This window comes from Nannobrachium achirus (assembly GCF_963921795.1).
Source record: "Nannobrachium achirus genome assembly, chromosome: 4".
Classification (NCBI taxonomy): Eukaryota; Metazoa; Chordata; class Actinopteri; order Myctophiformes; family Myctophidae; genus Nannobrachium; species Nannobrachium achirus.
The window spans coordinates 54,326,478-54,348,852 of NC_137813.1; the positions used below are offsets into that span (position 1 = coordinate 54,326,478).

General features: G+C 42.9%; 2 protein-coding genes across 3 annotated transcripts in view; one reads left to right on the plus strand and one right to left on the minus strand.

Moving 5' to 3' along the window:
• The first annotated feature begins 700 nt into the window (after positions 1-700).
• On the plus strand, positions 701-2,397 carry LOC308283546 (uncharacterized protein). The gene has a single exon (XM_080723984.1). The coding sequence runs from the start codon at positions 733-735 to the stop codon at positions 2,125-2,127; it is 1,395 nt and encodes a 464-aa protein (XP_080580110.1). The 5' UTR covers positions 701-732; the 3' UTR covers positions 2,128-2,397.
• Positions 2,398-2,932: 535 nt separating this feature from the next.
• The window catches only part of LOC308284242 (multidrug resistance-associated protein 1-like), a 72,953-nt gene continuing 53,510 nt past the window's right edge, over positions 2,933-22,375 (minus strand). For both annotated transcript variants that reach the window (XM_080724806.1, XM_080724807.1), the window contains 16 exons: positions 21,929-22,125; positions 20,434-20,610; positions 19,705-19,872; positions 18,131-18,323; positions 17,347-17,419; positions 16,930-17,047; positions 15,069-15,276; positions 13,851-14,161; positions 12,783-12,982; positions 12,061-12,187; positions 11,312-11,413; positions 10,620-10,766; positions 8,982-9,140; positions 6,595-6,761; positions 5,580-5,774; positions 2,933-5,029 (listed from right to left, as the gene is read on the minus strand). In XM_080724806.1, coding sequence (XP_080580932.1) covers positions 4,921-5,029; positions 5,580-5,774; positions 6,595-6,761; positions 8,982-9,140; positions 10,620-10,766; positions 11,312-11,413; positions 12,061-12,187; positions 12,783-12,982; positions 13,851-14,161; positions 15,069-15,276; positions 16,930-17,047; positions 17,347-17,419; positions 18,131-18,323; positions 19,705-19,872; positions 20,434-20,610; positions 21,929-22,125 — 2,651 coding nt within the window. In that variant the 3' untranslated portion in view covers positions 2,933-4,920. The remainder of the gene's footprint in view (positions 5,030-5,579; positions 5,775-6,594; positions 6,762-8,981; positions 9,141-10,619; positions 10,767-11,311; positions 11,414-12,060; positions 12,188-12,782; positions 12,983-13,850; positions 14,162-15,068; positions 15,277-16,929; positions 17,048-17,346; positions 17,420-18,130; positions 18,324-19,704; positions 19,873-20,433; positions 20,611-21,928; positions 22,126-22,375) is intronic.

Consider the following 22,375-nt stretch of genomic DNA (forward strand, 5'->3'; position numbering starts at 1 on the left):
TGCTGTGACCAATGTGGTAAAAGCTTCACCAGAGGGCCTCATCTTAAGAGACACCAGAAAATACATTCTGAAGAGAAGCCTTATTGCTGTGAACAATGTGGAAAGAGGTTTCGTGTGTCCAGAAAATTAAAGATTCATCAGCTTATCCATACTGGAGAGAAGCCTTTCTCCTGTGACCAATGTGGGAAGAATTTCCGTCATTCATTAACTTTAAAGATTCATCAGCGCATCCATACTGGAGAGAAGCCTTACAGCTGTGTCCAATGTGGGAAGAGGTTTCGTGAGTCAGGACAATTACAAATACATCAGCGCATCCATACTGGACAGAAGCCTTACAGCTGTGACCAATGTGGGAAGAGGTTTTGTGAGTCTGGACAATTAAAGAGTCATCAGAGGATCCATACTGGACAGAAGCCTTACTGCTGTGAACAATGTGGAAAGAGTTTCCGTCATTCAGGACAATTAAAGAGTCATCAGAGGATCCATACTGAAGAGAAGCCTTTCTCCTGTGAACAATGTGGGAAGAGGTTTCGTCGGTCAGAACATTTAAAGAGTCATCAGAGGATCCATACCAAAGAGAAGCCTTACTGTTGTGAACAATGTGGGAAGAGGTTTCGTCATTCATCACATTTAAAAACTCATCAGCTCATCCATACTGGAGAGAAGCCTTTCTCCTGTGTCCAATGTGGAAAGAGTTTCCGTCATTCATCACATTTAAAGAGTCATCAGCGCATGCATACTGGAGAAAAACCTTTTAACTGTGACCAATGTGGCAAGAGTTTTCGCGATTCAACTGCTTTGAGGATTCACCGGCGCACCCATACTGGAGAGAAGCCTTACTACTGTGACCAATGTGGGAAGAGTTTTCGTCAGTCAAATAAATTAAAAATACATCAGCGCATCCATACTGGAGAGAAGCCTTACAGCTGTGTCCAATGTGGGAAGAGTTTCCGTCTTTTAGGAGGTTTAAAGAGTCATCAGCGCATTCATTTTGAAAAAAAACCTTACTGTTGTGAAATATGTGGGAAGAGTTTTCGTCATTCAGGAAGTTTAAAGACTCATAAGAGCACCCATAGTGGAGAGAAGCCTTACAGCTGTGACCAATGTGGGAAGAGTTTCTGTAACTCAGGCGAATTAAAAATTCATCAGCGTATCCATAGTGGAGAAAGGCCTTACAGCTGTGGCCAGTGTGGAAAGAGTTTTACTCAACATGGAAATTTACAGTTACATCAGCGCATCCATACGGGAGAGAAGCCATACCGCTGTGAACAATGTGGGAAGAGGTTTCATGGGTCAGAAGCATTAAAAACTCACCAGCGGACACATACTGGGGAAAAACCTTACTGCTGTGGCCAGTGTGGGAAAAGCTTCAGCCAAAAGCCCCATCTTAAGATTCACCAGAGAATACATACTGGAGAGAAACCTTACTGCTGTGGCCAGTGTGGGAAGAGGTTTCATGAGTCCGGAAAATTAAAGATTCATCAGCGCATCCATACAGGAGAGAAGCCTTACAGCTGTGAACAATGTGGAAAGAATTTCCGTCTTTCAGGAGGTTTAAAGAGTCATCAGAGGATCCATACTGAAGAGAAGCCTTACTGCTGTGAACAGTGTGGGAAGAGTTTTCGTGAGTCCGGAAAATTAAAGAGTCATCAGCGCATCCATACAGGAGAGAAGCCTTTCTACTGTCAACAATGTGGAAAGAGATTCCGTCATTCATCAAGTTTAAAGGGTCATCTGCGAATGCATACTGGAGAAAAACCTTTTAACTGTGACCAATGTGGCAGAGGTTTTCGTGATTCAAGTGGTTTGAGGATGCATCGACGCACTCATACTGCAGAAAAACCTTTTAACTGTCAACAATGTGGCAAGAGTTTTCGCGATTCAGGTTCTTTGGCGATTCATCTGCGCACCCATACTGGAGAGAAGCCTTACTGCTGTGACCAATGTGAGAAAACATTTGCCCGAAAATCCAATCTTCTGAGTCACCAAAGAGTTCACACTGGAGAGAAGCCTTACTGCTGTGGCCAGTGTAGCAAAAGCTTCAGCCATATGCCCAGTCTTAAGATACACCAGAAAACACACATTGGAAATAATGAGGCCATTGTGGGAAAAGTTTCATCCAAATGATTAGTCTTGAAATAAATACCGGACAAAAGCCTTAAATTGTGAATGCTAGGTTGTTAGTTAACTGGTATCCTATAGTATCAATGTACATATTATTTGACAGTATATTGTTAGACTGATGCTAGATTCTTGGTGTTCCCGAGATCCATGTTTTTGAGGCACAACACTAAATGGTAAATGGTGCATTTATATTGCATCTTTATCTAAGGTGCGTAACAGTGATTGTTCATTACATTCACCCATTCACAGTTCACAGACTTCACACACATTCATACACCGATGGCGTAGAAAACCTTGCGAGGCACTTACGAGCAATTACGGGTTCTTCAGTCAGTGTCTTGCTCAATTAAGGACACTTCGACACCAACTCTGGGGAAGCCCCGGTTCCCAAGTGGCCGCTCTACATCCGGAGCCACTGACACCACTGTTTATGTGATAAGTCGCCCTATAAGGGCGAAATGCCTTAATTGTAATTGTAAAACAGCTTGCGGTCGTGAAGAGAATTTTTCCAATCCAGGAATTCCTTGTCACAGTATCTACAACATACAATAATGGTATGTTTTTCTAACTACTTATTGTTTTTGTTTTACTATTGTTACTAATTATTTACATAGTTTAGAATCACCATTGTAATTTTGTGGACATAAATGAAGTTCAAGTCCACTTATTACATTACATTTATGCTTTTTGCAATGTGAATGTAATTCTTTTTGCTACCCGAATCCGTATTTCCGGGTTCCACAGATACATGTATAACCGCAATCCATGCATCTCTTAACTGATGCTAAAACTGTGCCCACTGCATCTCTAACAGATGCTCTTTGGAAATGGATCAAAACTGCCTGAAAGACTTTCATTTCTTTCTGTGATGCAGGGATTTTGCCACCCAGTTTTACCTACAATAGCGGAGATATTCCTAGTCTCTAGTTGAGAGTGAAGCTTTAGGGTCCAACATTGTAAATGAATATGCTAATTTCTGCAGTTTTTTCTTCATTCTCTGCCCCAATTAAGACCAAGTCAAGCATTCTTGTGTTTCTCTTCTACTGGTTTGCTGTAATGTTTTGATGCCGCATGCAAAAGACAATATTAAAGTGTAGTTGAAATAAAAAAGGAAAGAACATTTAATGTTTAATCGATATACAGTACTGCGATATATAAATCTTTTATTTTCCTATAGGCCTACATTGCAAAGCTGACACATTGAATCTCTACAGAAATGCACACAATTCTTAATCGTGAAAGATCAGTTTCGAGTTATGCAAAAAAGGTCTATTATTTTCTTGAAAGGCTTCTGTACTAGTCAAAAGATTGTTACAAATAAATAACTGCATAGTTGTATGTACAACATACATTCATGGATACTGCTTCAACCATGTCAGCTTTTATGAGGTGTTCATGAAACCTGTCATTTGTGATGAAGCAGCGAACAGTGAGTGTGCAAATATTTCAACATAAAAGCTCTGGCCACTATTGGAAAGGCATCATTGAAAAACCCAATAAAAGCCGACAAACAGGTGGATGTGTTGAATTAGGTTTTCATGAATGAGCCATCTTGTTTTCAACCAGTTGGTGTGAACTGTGAAATCAAGAAGTAGAACTCCCTATTAAAAATGCTACAGTACTGTTACTGAATATGTTATTGTGTTTTGATCATGTGTTCTTTTGGAGGGATGGAATGTTTAAGGCTTTAGTTTAGTCCTCAAATAAGTGTTTAGCCACCCATCTTCAACTATTAAGCATATTGGCTGAAGATAGAAAGCAACAAAACAAATCCATTGCAAATTAATGTATTGAACTAAAAGGTATTTGAGTGATCTGCAAAAAAAAACTGAATCTTTATGTTTATAAGTGCTGGTATCGTCTATCCTTTTCGGCTACATTCATGCCTAAATGGTGTAAAATACAGCCACATTTTCAAGGAGTAAGTTACATAACTAGCCAGAGAATCTGTGAAATTCATGAATAATTCCATCAAGATTACCATATTGCAGCTTAAAAAAATCAAAAAACTAACCATGCTCTGAAAGTTCTCAAGAATCTAACATCACTCCAATGTGAGAAGACAATACAAACATACATAACCAAACTTTTGTCATCGTAATATGCATTCTTGATTATGCTGGTGTATCAAGAGCTCTGTTGGTTACATATAAATAAATATATGTTTCTTTAGTTAGTTTTTTTTTTTTTTTTTTTTTGCAAGGCTTTGAATTTCAGTGACATTTCCGTGAATACAAGGCTGGGGAAGGAATTACAACAACTTTTCCCTTTTAAAACATGTTCACATGGCGATGCGATGATGACGAAGATGATTCTCCTTTCAACACAAGGACACATAGTTAAGAGCTACATGAAAAACTATGTTTTTTTTTCTTTTTCTTTTTTTATGTGTATAGAGCTTTTTACTATTATGTTACATAGAGCTATAGGTAGCTATAGTTCTCTGGCAGCCATATGTTTTGGTCACCGCTGTCCTCATTCATTACACAACACGGGTTCCACAAGTCACTGGTACAACATTTTGACAAAGTCCTATTGAGAAGTTCAAAAGTAGACCACTTTTCCCTCTTCTGGGGATTATGAGAGCATGTTCTTTGGCCTGTTTGCATCACAGTGCCAAACACAACCATAGTCCTGCATAGTCCCAGTTGTCCCATCTGCGATGAGAATGAGACAGATTGTCTCTCTACTCTTTGAGTCTCTCCTGGTAACGTTTACCCATCACGTCCTCCTCAGCCCTCCAGGAGTGAAGGCCATTTTGTCAACCACGTTCAGGAGTTTCGTGGACGGGATCGATCAGGCCAGACCGGATTCCCGGCACATATGATAGAACTGGCCGCGCTGGGAGATGAGGTTGGAGGGGGAGTCCATCTCTGTGATGTAACCTCTGTCCATCACGATAACCCTGGGAGAGAGAGGGAGATCATTAAGTGTAAACGGCTGTCCTGCATTGTTCTTTTGTGACTTAACCATATTGTTTTGTCGTTAGTTTGGCTGGACACAGAGCTGGGTGCTAAAGCCACCTAGTTGTTCAAAAATCATTTGAAACCATGACTTAAAAAATATATATATATATATTTCTGTCTCCTTCTTGCTGTATCTTGCTCTTCTATCCTGCCCATCCCTTTCCACAACTAATCAATGCTTAGTCCAGTCTAGTAAATCAAAAGTCACAAGAAATCGGACATTTTGAAACTATTTGTTTGCGCAGTAATGCTGATGTGATTATCATAGGTGTGTGTGTTGTTGATAAGAGTATTTTACACAATTTGAACACAGCTCAGCCAGTCAACCAAGGACTGAAACTATCCATTTTACGGAAAAGAGAGAGTATTACATACACCACGTGCCTTCTCCAAAACTAACCTCCCCAGTTAGTTACCCTTCTCAAGATCTTAACAAATAGGCCTACAATGGCATCAAAGTAGAGTGTACGAGGGTATGCGTGATCCTACCTGGTGTAGTCCATGATGGTGTTGAGGCGGTGAGCGATGGTCAGGATGGTGCAGTCCTCAAACTGGGTGCGGATGGTGGACTGGATCAGGTTGTCTGTCTCCAGGTCCACGGCGGCCGTGGCCTCGTCCAGAACCAGGATCTTGGTCTTCCTCAGCAGAGCCCTGGCAAGACACACCAGCTGGCGCTGGCCCAGACTGGACACCCAGAGAGACAGACACACAGAGAGACAGAGAGACAGACAGACAGAGAGACAGACAGACAGAGAGACAGACAGACAGGGAGGGAGAGAGGGAGAGAGACAAAACAAATTTCAATCTTCACACTATCTTGGGTAAGCAGGATTTATAACGTACTAGACTTGAGCCCGAATTCTTTGGACAGGCATATCGTCACTGTCGGGCAGAAACCTTGTATCTCCCAAGTTTCAAATTTGTAAGTTTCTTCGCGACGCAGAGCCCTGCTTCATCATACAAAAGTAGAGAAAATAGCAGATCTACAAGCATACAACGTCTCGAGGTGCAAGGTGTTGTGTGCTTGTAGATCAGCTATTTGACGATATTAAGGTTTAGGCAGGTTGTATGAAGGGATTGTGAACTACAGTAGGATGTTTTGAGTGCACTGAAGGTGTGTTTATTATTTATTTAACGTATGTCTGAGTAGTTATGTAATGTTCTTAACGTAACATTATTATGCCAAAAATCTCTTATCATGCTATGTGCTCATGATTTTATTAAATTATGAGCTTATCATTACACAATGAGCTTTTATTATGTATAGGTAATTACGTTATGAGCTGTCATTATTACATTATGAGTTGTAACAAATGTTTTTGAACATTTGAATGAAGGGGAATAAAAAAATAACTAAACAATGTGAGAATAATAATGCACTGTATAGTCTCTAGTCTAGACTAATGTGAGGGTGTATATACAGTATGTGAGCATGTACAGTTGGTGCAAGCTGTATGCACACAGTATGTATAGTTGTATACATTCTGGCCACAGCCTGACATACCTGAGGTTCTCTCCTCCCTCAGAACACTCATGGTTGAGTTTGTCTGGCAGACCTGACACGAAGCTCTTGAGGTGGGCCAGTTCCAGAGCTCTCCACACCTCCTCGTCAGAGTAGCCATCGAACGGGTCCAGGTTCATCCTCAGAGAGCCTGAGAACAACACCGGGTCCTAGAGAGGGGGAACACATGTACGTCGGATGTCTGTGTGTGAAGTGGCGATGGTAGGCTGAAGTTCTATCCCCCACATAGATCACCCTTTTCAGCGAAGAGATTTGGTGTACGGGGAAAAAGGAGACCACATTGGGGGACCCCAGACAAGGGAGTATATATGGTTTAAGTGGATAACAATGTACAGCAACTAACTGATTTAACTGATCAGTATACGTCCCACAGTATAAATCCAATCTGCAGAAAATACAAATACCGTTTTAGCAAAATGTCAAAACTCAAATTTGCAGAGCAGTGTTACAAATGGCCAACACTTGCATTTTAACCTCATATTATGTACCAATTAAGCAATATTACACGAGAGGGTGTGGTTATTGGCACACCAGCCTTTCAGCAGGAAAGTGCTGATAGGCGAGTTCCATAGGCAGGGTTACGGAAACAATAAAAACGAGTGGGTAGATATTTCAACGGTTTTCTGAAGAAAAAAATGTAAAAAGAAAATAAAATAAAAAAAATTATGTTGCTATATCAGTGGTGCTCGAACCTTTGCATGTTCAAGGACCCACAGATTTATATGTTTTTGGTCGCCGAACCCATCTCAAAATATTTTGTTTCAGGGACCCCCCGATTTTTCACGATCTTTCAGAAATAGCCGATCTAGAAGCTTGTAGATCTGCTATTTTTGAATAGCCAAAGTATAAAATAATGATTAAAGTGGTTAAAATCTAAAATGACACAGATGCTTTCCCGTTTTGGGTTAAGGGGGACACTCACATCCCAGCTGGTGGAGTTTTGCACTCCATGTAAAACAGGCCTTCCCTGTGGTCTGCCCAGCCCACTCAGTGGCCTTCTCATACAAACCAAACATGAAATACTGCAGAGGCTGAGAATGTCATTCAGATGGGATGTTGTTTTGACAGATTCTAGGTTTGATGCTGTTTACCCATCCTTAGTTACTAAATTGTTTTTATTTCCACTGTACTGTACTTATGTGACCATTTGCCCTGTCGTTTGGTGACTAGAGTTCACATTTACACTGATAATGCACTTGTAATTCACGCAGCAAAAGAGCATTTGCTAAATGCCTGAATGATAAATTGTGTATTTGCCACAACTATGAGTTCTTTCTACATTTAACGTTGCAACACACTTAAGAGAGTGTGATGTTTCTCAAACCGACCAATGTGTCAGGGATTTTGGTAGAATAATGTATCATCCGTTCAAAACATAGTCAGGTCATGCAAATCAATCCACTTGCCTTACCTCTTAGATCATGTTTTTGGAATAAAATGAGATCATGTTTTTGGAATAAAATGTTTACGCTTTTTGTGGTCATTTTTGAAAAGAAACACATATGAAGCTTAATTTTTTAAATAAAATATTTTCGAAACATAATTTTTATTTTAGCATCCGTTTTTCAAGAAAAAGTTGACTATAGCTCCTTTAAGATTGCAATATTTTACTTTTACTTTATTTTCTTTGCATGTCAACCCAGCGATTTTGCCGGCACTAATTCTGTTGATGGTACCGACTACTGGACCATGCTAGCCTAATCCTATGCTTACCTGTCTGAGTGATTGAGTGAGCGAGTGTCAGTGACATACTAGGAGGTTCAGTGACACTTTGATCCTTGCTATGGGGACTGAATCTACAACCTCATATGTGTTGATATGAGTGTGTGCAAGACATGATGTGTGTACACTTGTGTACATACTGTACTGCAGGGTTCCCCAATAGGCGGCCCGCGGGCCATTTGCGGCCCGCGGGGGGCTACTGTCTGGCCCACACCAACCCCAGTAATAATGGTGGTATAAGAGCAGCAACAACACTAGTATATCGTCGTTGTCGGGTGCAAATCTTGTATCTCCAAATTTGTACGTTCTTTCGCAAATCATACATGGCTGTCGCACAAAAGTAGTGAAAACAGCAGATCTACAAGCACACAACGCCTCGCACCGCGAGGCGTTGTGTGCTTGTAGATCTGCTGTTTTCACTAGTTTAAATCATTTTTAAAATGACAAATGCAAAACAAACGGTTTTGGACATACAAGATTTTCACCCGACAACGACGATATCTGAACTGTCGTTGGAGTAGCGGGAACGCCACCGTCGCCCCCTGCAATGTTGTGGCCCTCGATCGGCTTGGTACCCTAGACATAATTCGGCCCTTGGGGAAAACGAATTGGGGAACCCTGCTGTACTGTACACATGTGTGTTGTACCTGAGGGATGATGGTGATCCTGGAGCGGAGGTCGTGTAGGCCGATCTGGGCGATGTTGACCCCGTCGATGTAGATCTTCCCCTTCACAGCTTCCAGGATACGGAAGATTCCCAGAGCCAGTGAGGACTTCCCAGCTCCTGTCCTCCCCACGATGCCCACCTGCAAACGGCAGAGGAAAACGTGTGACAAAGCAGGATTCGTTGTTTCGATCACTATGATTACTATGAAGTTGAATAAGGATGGCCCTTTGCCACTTGGTATGGAAAAGGACACAAGGGAGAGACGGAGGGAACGATTCTATGTTTGGGATTTAATCCAGGGGCGTCAATTGGGTATGGCAGGGGTATGCAGCTGCCATACCCTGGGTCCACAGGGGAAAATAAAAGTTACTTTTAAATGTAAATCCATGAATGTCTCTTTGTCTATCTGTGCTGGTTATTATGTTGTTAAATCACAGTAAAATAACTACAAATGCAAAATGTAACAAAATGGTCACTTTAACAAGGTATTATAATTATATTCTCCACACTTGTATTCTCCCCATCTTGACAAAATGGTATATTCCCAGGTTCCGCAAGTCAGCTGCACAGGTGCAATGCATTGTTGTTAATTGTGGCACGTTTACTAACATGCCAAGGTTAGCTGCACTTGAACAACCGTTCCAGGCTGCCATATCCAGCCCAAGAAACCATAGAAACCTGTGTAAAAAACTGTCAAAACTCTTTGACAAAACCTTTTTTTTTTCCAGACATTGTGAAAATAGCCGATCTACGGCGTTGTGAGCATGTCGATCTGCTGTTTTCACAATAGAACCGTGTTATACAAAATGTAATGCCTCTTTTCCATGAGGACTCCCATCTTTGCCATACCCTAGCTTTTGCTGAACTGACGCCACTGATTTAATCCTCAACCAGCAGAACCAAATCTATTTCTATAAATGAAGACCGTTATGAGTGATATAGAAAACCATTGTTATTTGGTCCCCATATCAAATGGGGTATTTCTTTGTCACAGTGCCTTTGCACATACATGACTTTGGTCCTCTGCATTTAACCTATCCTCCCCTAACTATTAGGAGGGTATGCACTACTGGGACCCGCCCCCCTAATCTAGACTGAGTGGCAAAACATTGAGCAGCATGGAGCATTGACGTTTAGAAGTGCTAGCTGCAAAATGCAAATCACTCAACGGTCCTGCATGCCACCTGTTTCTAAATTGCACATAATGCAGGAGGCAGCAGGATGTTGTGTTGTTGAAAATGAGTGCTTCCAAACTCTGACACATCATAAGTCATAACATGCCTATGCAGATAGAAAGAGGATAATTCAAGCTTTCAGTACAGCCGCAATGTAGGTGAGTTTAACTTTGTTTAATGCAATCAGATAGGACTTTTCTGTTTGGATGTATGTGCTGTCAATGTCAGATTTTTTTTTTTTCCACTCAGTAGGCGTTCCCACATAACTTCCAGCAACAGTGATGTCACACGCATACCCTCTATTAATACAGCGTCTAGGGAGACGTTAGCGGTTCATTGTCTTGCTCAGGGACACTTCTCTTTGTAGGTTTCCTAAAAATTCAACCTTCAAATGCCTGGATGAGGAAAAACAAAGAGAAAATGTCTATTTGAATGTTCCTGACCTTCTCTCTCTCCTGGATGCGGAGGGAGATGCCTTTCAGAGCCCAGTCCAGACCCTTACGGTATTGGAGTCCATAATCCTCAATCTCTATGGTGCCGGTTGCGGGCCAGGCCACAGGCAGCAGACTGCCTTCAATGGTCCACGGTGCCTGTAAACACACGTCGATCACTTTCGTTCAGACTGCATGAAAATCCAATTCGTTAAATACGTCATTGCTGTCAGGCAGAAACTTGATTATGCTACAGCGTCACACAAAAGTAGCAGATCTACAAGCTGTTTTTGAATTTGAATCCTGAAACGTAATGAGGTTTTCACCTGACAGTGACGATATCTATATCTATCTATCAGCTGAGGTTTGTGTATTCAGACATCATGGAACCAATCTGCATTAGTTGCTGTGGTCAGGACATAATATAGGCTTGAGAAATGCTTCATTTATGTCTTCACACACAGAAAATAACCTTCGCTGAAGCCTGGTTTATACGGTAATCTACAAGTTCACAACACGTGTCACAATGCGGCTTCAATTATTTTTCCCTCATTATGAATAAATGTACATTTTTAAACAATGTATAATTAATAAAACTATTTATAATTTAGGAATTTAGCAGAGCCACCTGTTCAGAGTGATAACTGGTATATGACTTTTTGCATAGAATCATAATTTGAATGCTGATATTCAGATCAACTCACTTCCTTTGGTGTGTCAGCGTACTCTCTAACTCTCTCCACAGACACTATGTTGTTCTCTACATCAGTCCAGGCACGAACGATCCAGCTCAGGATTCCTGTCACCTTTAGGTACAAAATAAATAGAAGATCAACTTCAGAGCTACTGTAAATTTGAACCCCAAAATACTTTGTTTTGTTTTTTTGATTGACAGATTTTATGAACTCAAATAGCAACAAATAACCACAATAATAATTTCAAACCATCAGCATTACAACTTTTATACTTTCATTATTTCACCTTTTGCTCTTCCATCCTGATTTTGTTACAAATAAAAGAATCATAAATGCTACTTCTACATTAAAACATTTAAATGTTAAATTGTACAGAAATAAAGAAAAGTAAAATGTAAGATGTCTTCATATTCACTTAAGGATATTGTAAACTACTACAGTATAAAATAGGTGCAAGTGTGATATTTTTGTTTTATTAAAATAAAATATCGGTAGCTCTTCCAGTGATCATTGCTATAATATGAGTTGTTCTCTTTTAACGGTGGTCACCCTCACTCCATTAGTAAACCGCAGCACAGCACAAAGTGGGAGAGGGGGCTTGTAAACAGTATCTGCTATTTTTGAGAACCACTTTTTGAGAATCACTGTTCTAAACCAATGTTCTAAATCCTTCTGTTCTGAAGAGCTATACTACTGCTATACACACACACAGGTATAGCTAAAATCGATACAGATTTCAATGGGTTAAAGTATGTGACCTGTAGAGAGGTGGACACTGCCAGTCCCACGATGCCTGGGCTGAGGTAGTCCTTGCCCCTCACTGACAGGATGGCTGCTGCCAGAACCAGCAGGTTCCCCAGGAACTCCAGGTTCACTGCCAGCCACCTGAACACATGCACAGGACACATGGAGACACACACACACACACACACACACACACACACACACACACACACACACACACACACACACACACACACCACAGAGGTTATAGGGAAGTGCCTCTCCGTGGCCAAGACAATACGCTTGTAGGCACTACTAGACCAAGGGGGTTCCCCAAATTATTTTGCGGTGTCCCCAGATGATTAGCCTTAATGTGCGACATTGTTTTCTCACTCAACACTAAACAAACCAACATAATATAGTAAGTGTATACAGGGTGTCTGCACGTTTCTAAAGTGACAATTAAATGACTTTGAAGATATTTTTATTAGTTGGCAAAATTGTCAAATATTATAATAAGAAAGAGGCAAACATTGTGAAAATAGCCGATATACAAGCTCATAACGCCTCGCACTGAGCTTGTTCGGCTATTTTTTAAACTAAATGTACAGTATTGCTTACAATTCAAAGTGCTTGTCAGAGTGGGTGTCCCCAGTTCAAATATGATTATTTGTGGGGGAGTTGCAGCCTGAAAAGGTTGAGAACCCTTGCACTAGACAATAGTCTATTGTAGGATTATGTGATCTGATCTCCCAACCTGGTAGCCACAAAGCGAGGGTAGTAGGCCGTCTGGTTGAGATCGATGCGTCCGTTAGCCTGCAGGATGAAGCGCGGCTGCTCCCTGAAAGCTCGTATGACGCCGGCTCCTTGCACCGTCTCGTTAAAGTGACTGTAGATGGGAGAGCGGCTCACCGCCTCCAGACGACGAAGCTGACAGGACGTGGCCACGTAGAAACTCTGCACAAAGAGAGAGAAGGTGCAGAACACATTGATGTGGACTGTATGGAGGGGTAGGTAAACATAGTAGGAGGAGTAGGCCTGTCACATACAGTATATGATCGCTTAAACGCAATATTTCACACATTTTCCAATGTGACCGGGTTGTAACCTGGTAGTTCAGCCATATTCCGCTATTTTTACATTTTATTGAAAATATAGAATTATCAAATGTGTTAAATTAAAATGATTAACTGTGTCAGTAATTTCATTGTACATATTTAAGCTTGTAGATTCAGGATTTGTAGTGTCCACCGCCCCAGGTGAGTGTAATAACTGGATGGGGGATCCAGTTATTATGCTGCCCAGGGGGCGGTGGGGGCACAGTCCGCAGGAAGACATAATCAGCCCTGTGCAATTATGAATCCCAAAAACAAAAACAGAATATGTATTCATAATCATATGTTCCAATGTTCAATGCCAAAAACAAAAAAATAATATATATTTTTAGTCGCAATTATTTGTGTGACAATTAATGGTCAACTTAAATGTGTAATCGTAACTTCCCTAAGGAGGAGACGCATTCCAAAGGTTTCACTCTCATTTAGCTATTTGGAGTGTGCAGGACACTGCAGGCAGTGATGTGTTCTAGGTTTTTTCGGAGGATATACTATAATTATACCCTCACTCCCACACATAAGCCTTCACCTAGAACACCACATTACCACATGAAAAAGTCTATTTGAACTTAAGTCATATATTTCCGAGATACCGGTACGCTTCCTTGGAGAGTTACTGGACGGTATATGATTTATTTTTTAAATATCTTGGACAGTATAGCGTAACGCGGTAGAACACACCACTGTGCTCAGGTTGAAGCTCCTCCTACCTGTATGAAGGCGTACAGGAAGGTGAGCGGGAGGAGCACCACGCCGGCGAAGGGCGTGGCCATGAGGACGATGATGCAGACCTCCAGCAGCTTGAACAGGTAGCCCAGCATCATCTTCATGCCGTCGGGGATCATGCAGTCGATGGCGTCGATCTCCTTGGAGAAGCGGTTGAGCAGGTTGCCGCTGGGCGTGCTCTCGAAGAAGGACATGGTGGAGTGCAGCACGTTGTTGAGCAGGTCCATGTGCAGGTGGCGCGAGGCGATGATGCCGCCCAGGGAGATGGCCAGCGTGGTGCCAAACATGGCCATGCCTGAAAGAGGCCGTGCCATAGTTTTGTTTATGTGTCTCTGGAGTTAAAATTACTTTAATACAGTGTTTCTCAAACTTTCTTATTTCAAGGTCTCCTCTTAACTCTGACGTGTACAAATGGAATTTGGTTCCATTTGTACACTGTCAGAGTTACAGACTTGTATGGGTCAATTTAGAATCCCCTAACGGAACCCACAGAGTCCCTGGAATCCACTTTGAGAACCACTGCTCTAATATACACCCATGGAGGTGTGGTTATAATATGCAAATATGTCTTCCCTGGTTACTTCCTGAAAGCTGAAAGCCTCCGAGTCAAAAGGCCCAATTGAAATGAGCAGCTTTAATGACATCATAAAATCACCCCCTCCTTTTTTTCCATTCAGCAACACTGTGGTTGAGTCATGGGTAAACTCGAGGCAGAATCTGCGACAGATTCTGTGCAACTGCACAGATCTGCAAATGGGCGTGGGACTGGGAGAGGGGGCGTGGGAGAGGATCTTCGAACACGGGGACATGGGGATATAGAAAGAGAGAACCAGGGGCACAGGGCCTTCGCCGCTTTGGGACCTCAGCGTGGGACAGCCGAGTGGCACGTGTCGCGGACCACCTCCGGGGACCCCTGGAAAAGATATTCGAATGGGCGTGGGAAAAGATCTGGGCGTATGCAGGGCCAAGGCTCTATATCCCCATGTCCCTGTGTTCGAATATCCTCTCCCACGCCCATTTGCAGATCTGTGCAGCTGCACAGAGAGAGAAAGGCAAACCAGCGGCAGTGAATGACACCTCCTGGGAAATTGCATTTATCTCCCCTTGTGGTCTCCGTCCGATAGATGATTTTTTTCAAGACAGTTTTGAAATAATCTTTTAATGCACACTGTTTAATTAACGCTACAGTCTCAACAACCCACCTTGTGCGAGCCCCAGGGCTCCGAACACACCCAGCTTGAGGTCGGTGTCCATCTGGGTGCCGTTGACCACGGGGTCGTCGGCCCACAGGCTCAGCCAGTAGTTGTAGGCCAGAGAGGCGGCCTGCTGGAAGGCGTACAGGAACACTATGGGCACGATGAGGGCCACGCCTATGGTCCTGAAGTACACCCTGTACATCTCCAGCTTCACCTGGGGAGGGACGGAGGAAAGCTTTACCCATTTAGGCCTGAACACATTATGACGCAATATTTTATGCTTTAAATATAAAAAAAATAGCAGATATACAAGCTCACAGCGCGGCACCGAGTGCCGCGCTGCGAGCTTGTAGATCTGCTATTTTTGAAAAATCGTGAAAATTCGAATTTTGACCCGATTCTATGACATCATTTTGTAGGCAGAGGAGAATTTCTGCCCCCAGTTTCCGTGAATCTTTTTACTATTTTTACTATTTACACATTTTTCTTCTCTTTGTTGTTGAAAGGAAAGTGTTAGAATTATACTTTAGTCGTTATTTTTTAGTCGTTGTTTTTTGAAATAGCGAGGGACAGAAAATGCTCTGGGGGCAGATTCTCCTCTGCCTACAAAATGATGTCACGGCTTAAAAGTCCCATAAGTGTCTTTTGAATCCTTCTAAGATTTTTGGAAAAAAAAAATGTTTCTATGTCAGCAATCTGGCCAGCCATCGTCAAAGAAAAGGTCCTTTTCACTTAACTGGAGCTCAGTTAGTCTGTTCTTGAGAGACTTCTATGTCAGTGGTGCTCGAACCTTTTCATGTGAAGGACCCCCAAAATGATATTTATCTGGCCACGGAACCCCATTTCAAAATATCTAGTTCCAGGGACCACCCAGAAGCAAAATTTGAGTTACAAACGTTCGCTTTGAAAATACATATATTCAAAGATTTGCACACATTTTCACGACTTTTTCAAAAATAGCAGATCTACAAGCTCGCAGCGCGGCACAGCTTGTATATCTGCTATTTTTCACTGGTTAAAGCATTCAATAATTTCTAGGCCTAAATGGGTTAACAAGGGAAAAAAAGCATCCATGTCTTCTTAGATTTTAGCTATATTTTAACTATCCAGACTATAAACAGGATACCACACTTGCAATTTCCCAGAATTGCATCTTTGTATTTAGTATTTGATTCAAGGTAAACATTGTAATCACATTTTTCGAACTGTTCAGTTTGAGTGTAATTCATTGCTGTGCCTAAGGGTGGTGCACTTATACAGTTCATCCACTTTTTGCTGAGTACCAAGTCCTATATATTTTTATACATACACCACGTCTATGATACAGTAATTGTTACGTAAATGGTTAATTCCAGTGAAATTACGCAGAAATTTTGCAAGAGTAGTAATTTCCCCAAATGTATGTCTCCACTGTTAGGCATTAGAAATATAGGTCTGCAACTGTTACGGTTACCTTACCATATTAATTATGTGTTTGCTAGACCAGTAATTCTCAACCACAGGCTGTGACACCCCAAAATATTCATAATTCAACTGGGGACCCCCCCCCCCCCCCCCCCCACCCTGACAAGCACTTGGAATGTAGGAGTTGAGGCATTACATTTTCGGTTCCACAGATAAATATTGTGAAATTAGCCTATCTACAAGCCCCCCCCCCCCACCCCCCCCCCCCCCCCCCACACACACACACACACACACACACACACACCGACCCACACACAGGCTGAGAATCTCTGTGCTAGACTGTCATAGGGTTGCGGTTTCCTATGGCGCGACCATGTCACACTCAAAGGAAAATGGGTCATTTTCCAGTTGTGATGGGGTCTGTAGTGTAATGTGACACTGGCTGGCTGCAGCCCTCACTCACCCTGCCTGTGTGAGCCTTGTCCACCTCGGTGAGTTTCCCCAGGTCCTCAGCATCCTGGTCCTGCTCCGAGTCCGAGATGGCCTCCATGGTCTGCACACTGGCACTGCTCATGTCACAACTAGCACAGCAGCACAAACGCAATGCATTACATTCACACGTTCACATTCACAGCAAAACATGGCTGATACAAACGCACTCGCCTCCAATTTGGCCTCCATAGTGCAAACGTGTCTATTAGCAAGGCGCGCACATATGGCTTTAAAATCACTTTTCCCTAATCTAAGCGGAGGGAAAACCATCACTTTTTCCTGATGGTTGAGGTTGCTTGAAATTGCCTTGGCTTATACTTTTGTTTTTCAGCTTTTGGTGCGTGCGTGTGTGTGTGCGTGTGTGCATGTTTCATTCTCATCATTATACCTGATAAGCTGCTCCTGAGAGAGGTCGATGGAGAAGTCTGTCATGCTGAGACGAGACACCGACTTCCTTGTGCCTGAAACAGAAACACACCAGTGAAAGAGGGCGCTATCGACCATTTGCACGTACTCCTACGAGCTGGGGCCGGCAGGGAGTGTTGCACGGCAGAGTAAAATGAAGACTCTATGTCCTCCCGGTGGGGGGTCCTGACAGGTGAGTCTGTAGGACAGCAGGGAACACAGAAATGTGTGTGGGGAGGAATCAATTGGTATAATGACTAAATTGGGGAGGGAAAAGGGGGGTCAAAATGATTGGCCACTCTAAATAAAATAAAATTAAATAAAATAAAATCAATAGCTGATCTACCCAGAGGACCTTTCATATCACAATATCGATATAATATCGATATATCGCTCAGATCTTCATCAGGTCATGGCCTGTGCCCTTTTCCCTATATATAACATACAAACAGACAGGACAAAACAGACAAAAATAATAAATATCGCTGTTGTCGCGTGGAAACATTTTATGTCCAAAACCTTCCTTTTTTTTGTTATCAATTGTTTTAAAAACGATTTAAAATAGTGAAAATAGCTGATCTACAAGCACACAACGCCTCTCGCCGCGAGGCGTTGTGTGCTTATAGATCGGCTGTTTTCACTACTTTTGTGTGACACTTTTGTATGATTTAGGGCTTTAATTTACAGCGAAAAACATACAAATTCGAAACTTGGAGATACACGCTTTCTGCCCGACAGTGACGATATGTTAACGGTGCAGGACTTACTCCTATCCCTCACGTGCGTGGAGCTCTCCTTCCGCTCGGTGCCGGCGAAGATGTGGATGAACTCGGCGAAGGCTCCCTTCCTCCCCATCAGCTCCAGGTAGGACCCCATCTCTGTGATCTCTCCCTCCACCAGCACCAGGATCAGGTCGGCCTGGGGCAGGAAGCTCAGGCCGTGGGTCACCAGCACGCGTGTCTGTGTGGATGTGGATGAGTGCACAACGTACACAGTCAAATCCTCAGTGTTTATCCATTTCGGCCTGAACGCCAATCTGCGTCACTTTAGATTTTAACCACTTTAACCATTATTTTATGCTTACAGTTTACAGTTTACAGTTTACAGTTTAGGCATTTAGCAGACACTTTTAATCCAAAGCGACTTACAATAAGCAGATAATACATTACTATAATAACAAGATAACATGTCAGAAAATCAACAACAATTGCTTAAAGTATTGAAAAATAGCAGATAACAAGCTCACAGCGCGGCACCGAGTGCCAAGCTGCGAGCTTGTAGATATTTTTGACACAATTCTATAAATGTCTTCTAAATACTTCTTCTAAATCAGTGGGTTCTCCAACCTTTTCATGTCAAGGGCCCCCGAAATTACAGGTATTTGGCCACGGACCAAAATATGTTGTTCCAGGGACCACCCAGAAGCAAATATTTGAGTTACTAATGTTCGCTTTTAATATATATATTCAAAGACTTGCAAAAAAGAATCAAGATTTTTCAAAAATAGCAGATCTACAAGCTCGCAGCGCGGCACTCTGTGGCGCGTTATTGGAAATCACACCGAGTTCTGGGCGGAGCCGTTTGTTTACACATCCATCGGCAGGTTAGTTACTCGGAGCGTTAGTTTCACTGAGGTTAAGATTAGGGTTAGGGTTAGGGTTAGGCATAGTTTTACTGAGGTTAAGGTTAGGGTTAGAGTTAGGGTTAGGTTTAAGTGATCGCACCTCCGTGTGGTCCAAGCGAACAAAAAGGAGCGCTCCCTAGCGCCAGTTCAGCCAATCAAAAGCTTCCATGGGCAGGGTTTGCCCAGAACTCGGGTGTGATTTCCAATAACGCCTCTGTGACGCGCTGTGAGCTTGTATATCTGCTATTTTTCAATAGTTAAAGCATTACATAATTACACAAATTGAATATGTGCTATTTTTTTAATAGCCACCGCAAAAATGTACCACCCAGCTGATGGCTCATGGACACCTCAACACATAGCCAGGGCTGGGAATCAAACCTTGGACCTTGTTTCCCAGGTGGTCACTCTTTCCTTTGTGTGCGCTTGTACACTATGTGTACGTACATTTCTATTTGGGGAAATCTGTTACTGTCCGTCAGTGATACTCAAACTCAGGCCTGTGGGCCCAGTCAATCAATAATTAAATGAATTAAAACGATCATGATGATGATGATGATGATGATGATGATGATGATGATTTTTCTTTATTGTAAACATTTTTAATAAGGTCTACATTACACATGACATTACAACATGATGCAGCGTTCCACACCGTCTCCCTCTCTCTCTCTCTCTCTCTCTCTCTCTCTCTCTCTCTCTCTCTCTCTCTCTCACCTTGTCTCTGAGCACCCCTTTGGGTCCGATCACCCTGTCGAAGATGTGCTGTCCCACGTGGGCGTCCACAGCAGACAGGGGGTCGTCCAGCAGGTAGACGTCAGCCTTGGTGAAGACAGCCCTGGCCAGGCTCACCCTCTGCTTCTGTCCTCCTGACAGGTTCAAGCCCTGGAGTGGACACACCGTTACATTTGTTCACCCCAAAAAAAGAGACTTGGAGACATGGAGACTTTAATTTGTGGATATGTTTTAGTTTTTGTCGCATTCCTAAGCCAATAATTTGAGGAGACTATTTGTGTCTCCATAGGGAATAAAGCAGGCTCTTTGTGTCTCCATAGTGAATAAAGCAGGCTCTTTGTGTCTCCATAGGGAACCACTGTTATCAAATTATTGGCTTAGGAATGCAACAAAGAACAAAAACTATCCATGAATTCAAGTTTCCATGTGGTGAGTAATCAATAGAAAAAGTATTTTTGGGGGTGAACTATCCCTTAAAAATGTACTTATTTTCGATCAATTGCCCATGAAGCCTCGAATACATGGAGATTGTCTTGTTTTTGTTGCATTCCTGAGCCAATACTTGTCCGGGTCATCAGTCAGTAGGAGGCTCAGTAGGAGACTCTTTGAGTCACTTACTAGCAACATACGTTTTTCAGAAAACTGTTAGGATTTAGAAGACAATTTTGAATCTGCCTCAGGTCATACATTTGCGTTAAAACAGCCTCCTACCTTCTCGCCGATCTCGGTGCCGTCCCCGGCGGGTAGGATCTCCAGGTCGGGCAGCAGGGCGCAGGCCTCCAGCACCCTGTGGTACCAGCTCTCCTTCCTCTCCTGGCCAAACAGGATGTTGTCCTTCAGCGTGGCGTTCTGGATCCACGCCTGCTGGGGGACGTAGGCCACCGAACCCTGGAGGACGACACAAGACAACAAACACAATGGTAGCATGAACCTCAGAGGCTGAAATCCCAAGGTCCAGAATGGACCACTGTTGTGTTGTTTCTTTTCTCTTTTGACAACCAGTGATGTTACTAGGTTTTCAATGTAATGGGTCCCGGGACCCACAGGTGGTCATTCAAATGGGTCCCAGAAAAGTTTTATGAGTCCTCAATACAATGTTTTCGAGCGCTGTGAGCTTGTAGATCGGCTATTTTCAAAATGTTTGCCTATTTCTTATATTTATTTTACAATTTGGCCAATGTTTGAACTTAGAACTACTAAAACTACTAAAACATGTGCCCCTAATGAATTCGGGCGCGCAAAATGGCGTCGGACGTCGGTGGAATCAAAACATTGACGTTTCTATCGCCTGTTTAAGACTTTCTACGTGGATTGTATTTGTGTTAACGTAGGGTAAAGTAGGATACTTTCACCCATGAATGGTGGTGTCTGTGGAATTTTAAAATGTTTTTCTTTTACCGCGACCCGGTAAATTATTTTAACATGGACTCCAATGGAGGCGCATCCCCGGGACCCCAGGACCATGGAATGAGTCCCTGGGCGACTTGAATGAGTTTTTGATGCGGGATGCGCACGTAATGACATCTCTGGACAACAATATAAATGGAAATATTACCAACATATCAGGACAGGAAAGGATGGTTTCTACACAAGAATGCTACGGATGGCACTAGGCGTCACATGGACGGAAACATACAAACTTGACTTGACTTGGAGTTGTACCGAGTAACATAACAACAGTTCTGTGATAGAGAGGGGTGTTCTCAGACAAGTGCAATGATGTACGCATCATGGCTGCGGTGATGATGAGGTCACAGGTTGGGAGAATCTTTCTATGTCTGTGAGAGCTTTAAGAGAAAATACTGTATTTCTATTGGCCCAGATTGAGGTGGGAAATAAATGACTGTGAGTCTCTGCATGTAGACAACAACTTTCAGGAATGTCCTTGGTGTGTTGGCTGAACCTGAGGTTCTTCTTTTTTATATTCTTAATAAAGCGATACTGTAACATTGAGGAGCAAATATAGGACACACTTACAGCCTACATCACGGCACAGTAAAACTAGCCTATCATTCAAACCGAGGAGTGCCAGACCAATCTGCCCGGGGCAACGTAGCTGTGGCAGATTGGCCCAGTTTCCAGGCTACAGTAAAACACTGAAGAGTACACCCTTCAGAGTTAAACGAATACTGAGGATTTTACAGTGTGAGGAATGAGGATTGTTTGGGTCTTTACCGTGACCTATACGCACCGTGGCGGGGTTTACCTTAATGGAGACGTGGCCGCTCCTCTTCTCCATCTCGCCCAGCATGGCAGAGAGCAGCGAGGACTTCCCAGAGCCCACGTGACCCACCACCGCCACCAGGGAGCCCTTCTTGATGCGCACGTTGATCCTCCGCAGGCACGGCGGGCCGTCCTTGGACCAGGCAAACGTACCCGCTTCCATCAGCACCCCGTAGCCGTCTGGGCGGGGCCAGAGAGAGAGAGAGAGAGAGAGAGAGAGAGAGAGAGAGAGAGAGAGAGAGAGAGAGAGGCAGAGTGGTGAGCGTTACCATCAAGGACGTGCAGAGAATGTTAGAGGCAGTTTTGGTGAAAATATCGAAAATAGCAGACCTCCAAGCTCACAACGCGTTGCGCTGCGACGCGTTGTGAGCTTGGAGGTCTGCTATTTTCAGTGTGTCATACCACACTAAACTAAGAATAATCAAGTCTA

Excerpts from the sequence above, each read along its gene's own strand:
- LOC308283546 (XM_080723984.1), top strand. The coding sequence starts at position 733 with ATGCATACTGGAGAAAAACCTTTTAACTGTGACCAATGTGGCAAGAGT.